Source organism: Tetrao urogallus (genome assembly GCF_951394365.1).
Source record: "Tetrao urogallus genome assembly, chromosome: 19".
Taxonomy (NCBI): domain Eukaryota; kingdom Metazoa; phylum Chordata; class Aves; order Galliformes; family Phasianidae; genus Tetrao; species Tetrao urogallus.
In genome coordinates this window covers 772,211-785,642 of record NC_136832.1, presented here as the reverse complement: position 1 = coordinate 785,642, position 13,432 = coordinate 772,211, and the positions used below count along the sequence as shown (strand labels likewise).

The window sequence follows — 13,432 nt, the reverse complement described above, 5'->3', positions numbered from 1 at the left end:
GAGGACACCTCCAATCCATTGCTGAGATGGGTGGTATGAGGTCCCCTGGTTCCCAAGGGCTTCTCAGGGTACTGAGGCATGGGGAGCTAGAACCTCCCTCCTTCAGCACCCGCTGTGGGGCTTTGAAACCAGAGTACATGTAAACAGGGTGGGGGCAGACTTTGAGCCCGCCGGTGCTGGCACTGCCATGCCAAGGCCAGGATGAACATGTTCCAAGTGGCAGCAGCCTGGCACAGCCACCTTCCTTGTGTCGAGTGGAGGTCACATCCCAGCTCCCCTCACCCTGCCCCGGCTGCCGGTCCCCAGCCAAGGGAAACAGATCCCAGCCAAGGGCTGCCCACAGGGGACACCTGGCAGGACCTCTGCTGATGACATGATTGATGCTTTGTCCCATCCTTGCTGGGTACTTCACCCTGGGTCCTCTGTGCATCCTGTGAGCAGGACACAGGCCAGAAGATCATTTTTTCCCCCTCCCCAGCCTGCAGTGCACACAAGCAGTTAAATATGGACAGCACAGATCTGGCTGCTTACCTGGCTGGAGCAGTGCCTGGCAAGGGGAGGGGTGAGGGCACGGCCGCACCTTGCCAGGGCAAGCATCACTGCAAAAATATTTGCTAAGAAAAGTGCGGCTCCACCCCGAGCACAACACAGCATGCAGTGGGGAATGCGTGCAGCTACCGGGAGCCAGGCACATCCAGCTGCTCACTGCACCCAAGGGTGCCAGTCAGGGACACGGGGCTAGGCAAGGCCATCAGGCATCCCGCCATGGGGGCAACGCTGATGCCAGGGACTGGGGAGCCCCCACTGCACGGGTGGGCAGCCACGGGTGGATGGAGGAGTCCCAGCGTCCTGCTGGTCCTACTGCTCCTCCTGTGCCCACTGCCTGCTCCAGCGTGTCCCCACACCTGCCACTGCCAGGCAGGGGACGTGGACTGCCACCAGCGTGACCTGCACGAGGTGCCGCGGCTCCTGCCCACCAATGCCAGCACCCTCTGGCTCGACTACAACCTCATCGCCGTGCTCAGGGCCTATGCTTTCCCCTCCCTGCCGGTGCTGCTGCGGCTCAGCCTGACCCATAACCGCTTGGAGAAGATCCACAGGCAGGCGCTGCTGGGACTTGGGACGCTGCAGGAGCTGGACCTCAGTGACAACTACCTGTCTGTGCTGAGCCCCGAGACCTTCCTGCCCCTCACCAGCCTGTCTATCCTCAATTTAGGCTACAACAGGCTGGAGCAGCTGGAGGCAGGTGTGCTACCTGCCCTGCCTCAGCTCCAAGTGATCTTCCTGAATGGGAACCCCTGGATGTGCTCCTGCAGCATCCTGCCCCTCTGGCGCTGGCTGGAACACAACAGGGAGAAAGTGCCAGGTGAGTACCCAAGGGAATGTGTCCCCACACCCCCACCTGCTCCACCTTCTCTGGGCTTCCCCATCAGCTGCCAGGCTTTGGGTGCAGGGGCTGGGGTTCCTGCAAGGTTCCCAAAAGCCAGCCCCATTTGGGTGGATTTGTCCTCAGATCTGGTTCCTCGTGGCCGCTCCTTGGTCACCAGCAGGGACTGCCCAGAGTGGTGGGGTCAGCACCCTGTACTGTCCCACTGTCTCCCTGCCACAGGGAGGGCAAGGATGGGCAATGTGCACCTGTGGGGTGGGCGTCACACTTGACTTGATCAAGGCCCGATGCCTTCAGCCTCTTCCCTGTGGGGAAGACCCTATGAGTGTGGGTCTGATCCACTGGTGAGGTCTTTCCTTCCACTCCTTCCCATCCATTTCCACTGGTGGGGCTTTCTGCGCCATTTCCAGACTGCCTGCTCACTGCTGCCCCCAGGGAGCCATTCCCCACTCTGCCTGACCCATCCTGCCCTGGTCTGTGCCCACCTCCCCATCCATCCCACTCCCCAGGGTATAGGACATGGATGAGTGTGGGACCCTCCCCGCTTCCTTTCTTTGAGCCCTACTCTGTGCCACTTTGACCAGCCTGGCCCTGCAGTCCATCCTCCTGCCCTGGTCCCCTGTGTCTCCCACAGCCCTACTGTCCCACCAGCCTTGTCCCCTCATGTGCCCACCACCACCACTTCTCTCTTCCAGAGAGGAGTTCTCTCCGGTGCATGTTCCCAAAGTCACTGAACACATACCCGATCATGGCCTTTGGGAATGATTCCTTCCAGCAGTGTCAGAAGATCCCGCTGTCAGCCCAGAACTACGCTGCCTTTCTGCTCATCGGTCCCTTCTCCTTCCTGGCCAGCATCTTCTGCTGTATCTTGATAGGCTCCATCGTGGTCATTTACCAGCATCTACGCAAGGAACCCCAAAGCTGGAGGAGAACCCTCAGCACTGGGTGTCACTGAGTCAGGGCCATCAAGGGCAGAGGGGACCTTTTGCTGATCCTTTTCCTCTGGCTCACCCCCTCTTGCCTCATTCCATGCATTTGAGTGTGTCCCATTTACCTCCTTTCAGTGCTCTCATCACCCTCCACCCTGCATTCAGTGACTCTCAGCAATCCTTCACACATCCCTCCTGTCCCATGGTTTGGTTTTTGGTGCATCCACATGCCATCTGTTTGGCTTTATGTGTGCCCCAGATATCTGTGGGCCTACCAGTGCATTTGAGGACCTTTTGGGGCAACCCAGAGCCTCCATCCATGTGGCAGATGGAAGTAGAATCGTAGAATCATGGAACCATTTGAGTTAGAAGGGTTCTTTAAGAGCATTTGGTCCAAATCCCCTGCAATGAACAGGGACAGCTATAGCTCCATCAGGTGCTCCGAGCCCCATCCAGCCTGACCCTGAATGTCTGTAGGAATGGGGCATCCACCACCTTTGGTGGTGCTTCTTTTTGTAAAAAAAAAAACTTTTTCTTATATGCAAAAGTACAGCTGGGGTGAAGGGGGTAACTCTCACAGAGGAGAAACAGTCCCTGTGCACTGCAAGGCAATGGGAGCCACAATGAGATGCCTGTGAACATCAACCTTTCTCCACTAGCTCCAATGGCATAGAAATGATTTCCTGCCTGTGCAAGAGCTGTAGGACAAGCCAGGGATGTGGCCAATGCATCCTTTGGCAAGCTTTTGGCAGAAGTTAAATAAGTCATACAGAGAATAAACTAAATGTAACCTCAGCTGTGGCCTGCTCTCATTTTTATTGGCAAGACACAGACCAGCCCTGTGTGCATATGTGGCTCTCTGGGAAGGTCTGGGCTTCCCGTGAGGAGCTAGGACCTTGTCTGACATCCCCCACAGCCACCTGGCTGCCTGCTCCTCCCAGGGGCACAGCCATCCTCCCTGGGGACTCAAACCATTGTGGCCACTGGCTGGGAACATGGGGGCAAACGTCAAGCCGTGAAGAAGAAAGGGAGGCAAAGCTGGAAGGGAATGATGTCATGGATGATGTCACAAGCTTATTGGGGGTTGTATGGCATAGCAAAGAAAAACACTAGGAGGCAAAGGGTGCGTGGGGTTGCTGCTGGGCCCTTCTCTCCACTTGTCTCCATGTTGGGCATGAGCATAAGGTCCTGCAGTGGCTGGTGAGATGGCTGCTGTCACCAGCCCAAGGGGGGAAAGAAAAATATGTCCCAGCAGCCTCAACCCAGATTGCATCAGGATGGAGGTGGGCAAAGCCAGCTTGCATGGTGCTGATGTTTGGCTTCAGCCTGGGTCTGTCCACACAATCTCCATCCATCCTGCCATCCTAGAATAGGAATGCCTCACTCCTCCCCACCCTCCCTGCAGCTCCTGGCCCTCTCCCTGCTCCATCCCTCCCTGTCCCCCCACCTTTTTGCCATGAGCCCTGCAGAAGTGCTGGGTGAGGCTCTGATTTAGCACAGGGCTTCCTGCCAGCTCTGCTGAGAGGGAGAAACAGATGGAGGCACACGGCGCAGCAATAAACCACTCCACAATCCAGTCTAGACTTTACTGAGCTCTTGCAAAAACTTGGTATCAATGTTACACTGACGTATAAAGTCGAATGGGCCTGATTTCTCAGCTGGAGTGAGATGAACTTGATGGAGCCACTGCAGTCAGTGGGACAATGCTCACAGACCCCAGCTGCCACCCGAAAATCTTGCCGGCCCTGTCTGCCACACCTGCTTGGCTGGGGCAAGGAGGAGGTGGTGCTCTTCACAGGGGCTTGGTACCACATTGCAAGTGGGTTTTCTGCCCTTGCTGCTCATACACACTCTGCAGGCACTCATCCCCAACCTGGATGGTGTTTCCTGGGTGTTGGAGTGCTCATGGCTGCTTGAAACACCTGTTTGTAGAAGCTCGGTGCATGGGGAGGAGTAGCTCTGAGCGGTCTTGCTTAGTCGCCTTCTGCTGAGCTGGCACTCGGTTTGCCTTGTTTGTCTCCTGGTCATGCCAGCTACAGTGTGAAAGTTACGTGCTGGCCATGGCCAGGCCTTGGGGATGCCTTGTGTGCAGATATGGGAAGCCAGGATCTTGGCTGGGAGCTCCAGAGCACCACATTCGGTCATGGGCACTGAGCAGGGGCTGATGGAGGGGAACGGGCACTCATCCCCTGGCCACGAGAAGCGTGCACATCTCCCAGCCCTGCTGTGCTGGTGGCAGATCTCTGCATGGCAGCAGTCCCTGGCCGCTCCATGAGAACAGCTCTGGGATCTGTGGGAACCCAGAGCCTGCAAAGCCAAACACGTGGCTGCAGCCTGACACCGGCTCTTCCCTACCACTGCAGGACAGCAGGCACCACGTGCCTTCCAAGTCCTTTCCCCTCACACGCAGCCAGTCAGTGGCAATACTGATCAACAACAGCACTGGTTGGGAGTGGTTTTCTCTGTACAGTGAAGTCCAAACCCTGTCCTGGTTCTGCCGTGCATTTTGGGGCGTGAGTATGGCAGCAGGCCTAGGGAGGGAGGGAGATATACAATGAAGTCACCGTGTATGGATGAAGGATGCTTTACTCCCATCTCACCCTGAAGAACCCATCAGTGTCCCTTGAGAGGCAGTCCTGGCTGTGCCTTCCTACTGTGCCGGGCAAGGACTGATGGCCCTTGGGGAGAAGGTCAAACCACAGTGCTGACGGAGGGGTCGGAGAGGTTGAGCTGGCCGGTGATGTCAGTGGGATGGTATTGCTGCAACACACAAATACACAGACAGAGAGAGAGGAGCGTTAGGCAGTCCTGGCACTCTCCCCCGCATCTCCTCACACCTCCTGTGCCCCTACGGGATATCTCTGGGGGTGATGCAAAGGCCCCATACCTGCTCGTGGCTGAGGTCCCCTGTGCTCCAGCCCCATGCAGAGGTCCTTGCAGACGCTCTCCATGCACTCTATGGCCGGATGGGGAGGACACTGGGGCATGGCGTGGTGCCTGGCACCTGTGGAGCCAGCCCTCGCCTGCTTAGGGAATGCCACAAGAAGAAGCTGTGACCTGCCAGCCCAGCCCACGGCTGAGCATGTGGCTGCAGGGCATGGCCGGTGGCAGCTCCATCTGTGCTCTGAGGCCATGGCAGTGCATCTCCTTGCCTGAGTGCCTCTGCTCTTCCTACCCTTGTGCGCAGGTGAGGAGCTGTGCTGTGTGGCTGATTGGCGACAAGCTGTAGCGTCACTTGCTAATGTGAAAGTGCAGCCTGTGCAGATGTGGCCTGGATTCGGGGTTCTGCACTCCTTGCAGTGGGGTGCTCAGCCAACACCCCTGGGAAAAACCTCCCCAGCTGCATCCCCACCAGCAGGGAGAGCAGAAACACCTCTGTAACAGCCAAAAAAAAAAAAAAAAAGAAAAAAGAAAAAAAGCCTTTCTCCCCAGCTAGGGGCTGGCAAATGGGCAGCTGATTCCTCCCTGCCTCCCTGCCTCCTTCCTCTCATTCTCCTAGCTTCAAGCCCTGAGTAGTTGGGTGGCACCAGTGCCAAACAGTGACACTGACCCCTCTGTCATGCTGCTCTGGGGACCTAACGTGGTGCCAGGAAAAGATCTTGGTGTGCTGCTGTGTGAGCCCTCTCCATGGACATTTACCACACTACCTAGGAGGGCTGGTGGACTACATGTGTGGTGGGCTTCCATGGGCTCCTTGGTCTTTAGAAGGATTTCACAGGATTTAAAGCACCCTGTGTTTGTCAGCAGCAACTGTGACCCCTGTGCCTCTGCTGGTGGCTCTGGCACTGTGGCTACCCTGTGTGGGGAGGTCTGGTGGCCCCTTGAGCACGGCGTGGGCTGTTTGGGGTTCGCCTGCTTGGTTTGGGGCTTCACAAGGACCCCAGTGGGAAGCTGCTGGGGTGGGGACTGGAGCTAGCACGATCCCATCGATGTGGCGCATGTGGTGAGGAACATCTCTTGGGATGGCTCATCCATTTGGGCACCAACAGCTATCAAAATGGAGCCTCTAAGAAATCCCAAGTGGCAACACCGTGGCCATCCCCTGGAGGTGCTGCTCTGCCAATCTGCTCTGTCACCCTGAGGAGCTTTCTGTGGCATTCTACTGGCCCACCAAAACCACACCTTTTCTAAAGGGGTGCCACCAAAACCTCAGCTGCGGTAGCAAAGCTGAAGGGATGGGGCTGGAGCCCCTCCAGGAGGAAAAGGCTTGGAGAGGGGAGAGGCAGGGCGGGCACCCATAGGAGATGATGCCAGCCTCTGCCGGAGGAAGAGCTCCAGATAAAAAAACTATAGGGGCAGAAGAAAAGATCCTTTGTTAAATACCCTGACGCAACCAGGAAAAAAGCAGTGTGAGTGCGAATGCGTGTGCCTCTGTGCACGTGGACGTGGGGCGGGAAGGGGGGGCCCGGCGGGGCGGGATGGGACAGAGTGCTCTGCCCTCTCTGCACAGCTCTGGGGGACCCTGACGTCACCAAACGACCTGGGGAGCCTGGCAGGAGAACTGCGATACAGAGTGGGGCTTTGGGTTGAAAGCATATCTCCTCCAATCACAGAGTTATCACAGGGTAACATTCGCGTTTACTGTTTTTTTTTTTTTTTTTTTTTTTTTTTTGTGTAGAGTTCATGCATGCAGTTTTTAATATTAAAAAAAAAAAAAGAAAAAGGCAAAAAAAAAAAAAGCAAGAAAATTGTCATATCAAAACTATGTTAAAGTAGAACTAATTCGAGAAGCACATATCAGTAATTTAGGGTAAATGATGTTACAGGGATGGTGCAATTATCCCCAAACCAAACATTATAAAGCCAAGAAATTAATTAATATTAACTGCAGAAGAGACTCAAACATGTTAAGGTATGGAAGTGAAGTGAAGGCACCAAAAACTTTAAATGACATCAGGAAGAAAATATAGACAAGAAATCAATATGTCTTTAAAAATGACTTCAACCTAATCTGGGTTCACATGGCAGACCCTGGCTGGTGGGAGATTTTCTGGAAGAATTTGGGGTTTCTCTTTTTTTTTTTTTTTTTTTTTTGATTAAAAATTAGGATTCCAGCTAAACACAATCTTGCTGTAGAAAATGTCAACTTTCCTTTAAAAAAAAAAAAAAGTTGTATTTGGCCTACAGATGGTTGTTCGGGGCCAAAAACTAGGTTCTTTTTCAGCCAAAAAGCACTTGGTTTTGGGATGGCTGATCTCTCACTGAAAAGGTGACCTTTTCCATGCACCCCCTCCGTTCTCGACCAGTTCTGGCATCGTCCCCACGCTCGAGGGGCCCTTGCTTGGTGGTGGCGTGGGACGTGTGCTGTGCTGTGCCTGCGGGGCCCGCGGGCTGGCAGTGGGGCTGTGGGGGCTGATGACGTCTGCAGTGTGGGCTAAGGGATCTGTGCGTCTCGGAACGTGTCTGTACGAAATGTGCCGGCTCGGAAGGTGTCTGTGTGGTTTATGCGTCTCACATGGCTTCTGTGGGGTTGCGGTAGCGTGGGTGGCTGCGATGGATGGCAGTACATCAGCTCTGCGAGTGCTATTCGAGTTGCAGGAGCTGCCTATGGGGAACACATGCATCTCCTCCTGGGGCGGTGGGGATGATGTGCCGCGGAGAGGCTGTGCAGCTCGGGTGATGGTGGGCGCTAGGACGTTCAGAGTGGGGTGGCAGCTTCCCGGGGCTGTCTTGGCTCCATGGTGCCAGCCTGTCTCTCTGGCACTCCTGAGGGACCATTCTGCAGGGCTGCAGAGCAGAATCCATTTTTAAAACTCCCGGCAACGAAAAGGGAAGAAACAAGGCCACCAGGTTTGCTAGCAAGGAGAGCCCATGGGGCTGGGGTCAGCCCGGCCTTCCAGCCCCATGGGCTCTCCAGCTTTGCCCAGCTGAGACCTGGTGTGGACCCGTGGCTCTGCCAAGCATCATCGTAGAGCACCTCACTGTTTTCTCATCTTTACAAGGACCCCAGGCAATGTGACCCCGCATGCTATGACTTCATGGGGCCTTCCACAGCAGGAGGGCTTTGGGGTCTCTGAGCCAGGACTGCTGAGTGGAAGCTGGGGGCACCAGATGGCAGGCTGTGACAAAAGCTGATGACAGCACCCTCCCGCTGGTCGCTCTCCCAGTGGAGTGCACCAGCAGGCCTGCCCGACATCGCCACAAAGCTTGCTCTGCTGCTTCCTGCCTTGGGGCTGCTAGCCTCAGCCTTGAAACTTCTTGTTCAGATCTTGGTCCTGTTGACCTCTTGGTAGCCCAACTAGCTAACTGACCCCCTTGGGAAGATGTCTTGGGGCCCTTGCCATGGCACATCATGGTATGCAGATGGCTTTAATAGGCTTGCAGACAGCAGGGCCTCTTTGCCTATAGCTGCAGCTGTCACCAGAGTGGCAGCCATCATCTGAAGCTTCTGGTGTAAAGACCCCAGGCCCTGGGCAGCTCAGAGTGCTCCTACCACAGGGTATTGGGGGTGACAATGGGGTTGTGAATGCTGCACCATGAGCAGGATCAGGCCCAGGATCACTGGAAAGGAAGTGGGGCGATGGAGGAGGTACTGAGGTGCACCATTGATCCTGGTGGAGCAGGCAGGCACCAGCCCCTTTCACTTGGGGAAGGGCTCAACCACAGCCAGGACAAGGGATCACCTCTCCTGGCACTGGCCACATGCCTGCAGTGGACACGGGTCTGCCCAGCTCCCCACTTTGCTGTGATGTTTGCTGGCCTGGCCCATCTTGGGCCAGGACCTCTTGGCTTTCTAAACCTGGGAGACAACATGGGGTTTGCTCCAGGCACCCTGAGGGCTTCCCTGCAGGTTTTTTTCCACAACTGTTCCTTCTTCTCCTGGCTCTTCTCACTCCCCACCTTCTCCTCACTGCATCTCCCACCCCATCTTTGCCTCCTGCCCCTGGTCAAAGGTCCAGCCACCCAGAGCCTCCTCCAACCATCCTCTGCCTGAGAATATGCATGGGTCTGGTTCTGGGACACTGAGATGTTGGGGCACCACCAAGACAAGGATCCACACCAGGAGCGTGGTGAGTGAAGGAGGTGACAGGGATGCTCATCTTCCCCGTTGGGTATGGGTACAAGCAAGGAGAGCAAGGAGAGCATGAGTTCCCCAAGGAGTGCTTTGTGCAAGACAGTGGCAGCCGAGCCTGGCAGGGGGCTCAGCTGCCCCTGAGGCCATTTCCCAGGGTGCTGGGGACGAAGCCTGCCTGGTGCCAAATGCAGCCGCTTCCATGCAGCGCCGTGGCTGGAGACCCCTGCGACATCGCATGCCGCTCCCCCCCGCCAGCCTGCTGCCGTCCACCCCTCCCCACCGTGCACCGCAGGGACCCCGCTGGCAGCAGCTGAGCGGCCCGGAGAGCGGATCTGGGGCAGCGCCCGCGTCCACACAAGACAACAGAGTAGCCACAGTGCAGAGTGTTGTACGACAGACGGCAACATGCAGAGGGACACCGGCTCAGTCCGACAGACCAACAGCCCAACCTGACGCTGGCGTGCCTGAAGCTCCAGCACGAGCAGACACGTTTGCACAGTGGGGAACGGCTGGCTTTAGAGGCAGCTATTTGGAAATGTTCTCTGGTTACATGCGAGCAGCGGCACTGCGAGGTGGAAAGCCCAAGTTTGAAGCAGGCTGGGTCAGTAATGACCTCCTGTGCCTCCTCTTTGCTAGAGCAGCTCGGATGCTGCTGCTGATAACCAGAGAGCTGTCACTGCGCCAAGTGCTAAGTCCCGAATGCTAATAGTCACAAACAAAAATCACATGTAGAGAATGTGACACGCATGGCTCTCGGTGAGGTGACACGGTGCCCAAATTAAATTGGGGTGATTGTTTTAGGCATACAATGACAAACAGGTACAGGAACACTCAGGAACAGAAAAATAAATAAATAAATAAAATGTCATTGGTTTCAAGAGGTCAGCACCGGTACGGTGAGCAAAGCACAGAGAGGAACATCAGAAATCATCCAGGCAAAAAGAAAACGGAAACGAAACGAAAACTCGGTTGCATCTCCCAACTCATCACAGGACTCCAAAGCACCTCCTGCCTGCCCTCCAGGATCCCAGCATCCTCAAGGAACACGGGATGACTGACTGACTGACTGACTGACTGACTGGTGACGAACATGAGCTATGCATGTACACTGGCAGCTTCGGGATGGGTGTGTGGCAGTCGATGGGATGGCAGAAGAGAGAAAGAGAGAGAAAGAGAGAGGGCAGAATTGTTCTTCTTCCTCTTACCGTATCCTTGGAGGACCTACGTCTCTTGAAGCTGGAGGCCAGGGTGGAGGTGATGGACCTAAAAGTGGCTTTCTTTTTAGGGTCAGGTTCTGCTCTACCACTTTTTCTATCCTAAAATGAATATGTATAAGCGATTAGATCTCTAGTGTGCTGTTGGAAACGCTAAATCTACTTGAATACTGCCCCGTGTCATGTCCTTCATTTGGGTGAGCACGCTACCAGAGATGTCACTCCCAGTCCTCCAAGGGCCTCTGTGACCCGCAGGCACAGCGTGGCGCCTCGCTGCTACAGCTACGGGGCCGGCCTCACGTCCACAGCGCTGGAAACCCCTCTGGGAGCAGCCCTGCGTCTCCTGGGCGTCTGCTGGCAGCCTGTGGCGCTGACCTCGCTTCCTTGGGAGAGAACCTGGGGATGTGCTGCCTGGCCCTTCCCCTGGCCTCCACCGCCAGCCTGCCTACAGCGGGAGGTGGGATGCTGCTTCTGCACTACCAGCGCCTGCTCTGAATCCTAGCGCCACAAGAGAGAGAGAGGACTGCATCGAAAGAGAAGTCATTGTATGGGCATTCTGCAAAAAAAGGTATTCCAAAATTTAAATGACGCATTTGTGCAAAGCCGAACGTGGTTGTTGGTGGTGTTTGTGGTGGTGGTGGTTTTGTTCGTTTGTTTGGTTGTTTTCCAAAGTAAAACCAGCTAAAAAAAAAAAAAAGAAATAAATAAAAGGAAACTGGAAAAAAAAAAAAAGGAAAAAAAAAAAAAAAAACAAACCAAAAAAAGAAAAGGAAAAGAAAGGGAGGAAGCAAAGCGTATTAGCGCTATGATGTCGTCAGGGTCGGGATGAACTCAAAGAGAAACAGAACTGAAAAATGTAGCCATTGGAGTTAGCGAGTCGGACCTGGTTGGCGCAGGCTGGGAGCACCAGCCGCCACGGTGCGGGGGCAGCGAGCCGTGGGGACCGGCCGCGCTCGGCGGCGGGCGCTGACAACGATTCCTCCCCAATTGCTTTCGTGCCAATGAGTGTGACCTTGCCGACGGGGGACGGAGTGACCAGGTCTGGCTCTGCTACCGCACGGGGGTAACCAAAATGTATCCCGCTGGTGCGTAGAGCATGCTCGGGGATACATTTGCTCCTCCTTCTCAGTTCTCTCTTTTGCGGACATGCACAAACGGAAAGGAAAGCAAGATGAATGGAATGAAATGTCTTTTTCTTCCATGGCATCTCAGGAAATAGCCATGGCAAAACTGTGATCCCAAAAACCATTATTTTTGTTTGTTTGTTTTAACAAATAAATCTTTCCACTTGCCTACCTTCTAGCAATGTACCAGATACTAGTGCTCTGACGTTTCCTCCTGTGGAAAAGTCTTACAATGTCAAACGGCTCTTTACCATGAGGCTGTTTATCCCCACAGGGCAGCATGCTTTGCTCACAGTCCCACAGACTCTGCCCAAGGACCCAGTGCAGTATTTTCTAGAAGGTTGGCAAGTGAAAAATGGCAGTGCAACTAGTGTGCTCTGTCCCAGCAGCCTTAACCCCGTCGCTGCTGCTGCTTTTTGGAAGCAAAGGGAAAAAAAAAAAAGAAGAAGAATAAATAATAATAAAAAAAGAAACAGCTCTTCCGAAACTCGTATCTGTGAACTGAACCCGGCGAGCTCTCAGGATGTAGCAGCCCGGCCTTGTGCTCCCCTCGCTGCCTTTGGGAAGATGACGTTCCTGAGCATCCCCCACTGCTCCGTGGGGTACCCATCGTTGGGGGCTGTGTGCCTTTCACCACCCAAAGGATGCCTGGCGCTCTGAATGCAGACTTGCTTCCCCAAAGCGGGACACAGCCTGGAGGGTCCACGGAGAGCAGCCAGGTGGTCCTGGTGGTGAGGGCAGGGGAGGCTCGGGGACGTGCGCAGAGCTCAGTGCCAGCAGCAGGCATGTGGCTGCCCCTGGGCTCCTCTCACCTGGGGTGCTACAGGGATGGGAGATTCTGGGGGCAGATGTCCTTGTCCCCAAGTGATAAGAGCATGCACTGCCTCTCTTTTGGAACCGCTTTGGATGCGGCAGGGGTACCACAGCCCCAAGGGTGGGGAGGGAGGAGGAGTCGATGGAACTCTCCATTCCTGGAGCATTTCTGCACATGGGCAGCATGAGACTGCAGGGATGGGCAGCATGGGACTGCAGGGATGGGCAGCATGGGACCACAGGGATGAGATGCTCAGGGACCCAGGGCAGGGATGCTAGAAGGCTTCGGGGCAGGGATGTTTGGGACCATGGGGAAGGGATGCTCAGGACTGCAGGGAAGGGATGCTTGGTAGCTGCAGGTGAACCCTTCCTTCCTCTGCTGGTGAGCGTGGTGGAGCATATCAGAGATCCTGCATGAGGAGCTGCCAGAAACGCAGCTCTGACGCATGGTCCCCAGCAGAGCAAGGTCACTGTCCCCAGCACTGCCAAGGGCAAACCATGGCATTTGGACCAGGTCTCTGTCCTGGACAGAGATGGGTACGATACCTCCCAGGGAGGTGGCATTGGCCGTGTGTGGCCCTGGGGACAAGCAGGGCCCCACAGCTCACCAGCAGCCCAGTAACGCCCAGGGGAGTTACTGGGGATGGGACATGGGACCCCATGTTAATCCACAGCTCTGCATTCACTGATTTGGTGAAGGAATGGAAAACGCACCTGTTGGAGATTTGCTCTAAAAACGGTTTGTCCTACCTGCAGGTTTTTCCTCCACACATTAACGGCCGCAAACGCCAGCTGCATCTGCTTCCTCCGCGCGTCCTTATGCCTTTTGTAAGCTATTTCTATGAATATTAAAAATATCCCGGCAACAATACCTCCAGCCACCAGCATAAACACACCTGAAATAAGTAGGAAAGTTACAGGGGGCAGTGGGAATCGCATCACGACACTTC

The 13,432-nt window shown here is 55.2% G+C and overlaps 2 protein-coding genes across 5 annotated transcripts in view; one reads left to right on the top strand and one right to left on the bottom strand.

The window, feature by feature from the left end:
* Positions 1-504: 504 nt before the first annotated feature.
* LRRC26 (leucine rich repeat containing 26) lies at positions 505-2,342 on the top strand (the record flags this gene model as incomplete). The annotated part of the gene is given in 4 exon segments (XM_079544670.1): positions 505-562; positions 652-761; positions 763-1,366; positions 2,083-2,342. Coding segments are annotated over 4 exon segments (1,032 nt in total).
* A 2,665-nt stretch (positions 2,343-5,007) lies between these two features.
* GRIN1 (glutamate ionotropic receptor NMDA type subunit 1) overlaps positions 5,008-13,432 on the bottom strand; it is a gene marked incomplete at both ends in the record, with an annotated part of 30,635 nt that continues 22,210 nt past the window's right edge. For 2 of the 4 annotated variants that reach the window (XM_079544742.1, XM_079544743.1), the window contains 2 exons: positions 5,008-5,076; positions 13,233-13,378. In XM_079544742.1, the coding sequence (XP_079400868.1) occupies positions 5,008-5,076; positions 13,233-13,378 (215 nt within the window). Of the gene's footprint in view, positions 5,077-7,839; positions 8,044-10,536; positions 10,648-13,232; positions 13,379-13,432 lie in introns of those variants that run through there. The other 2 variants (XM_079544741.1, XM_079544740.1) reach the window with 2 other exon arrangements.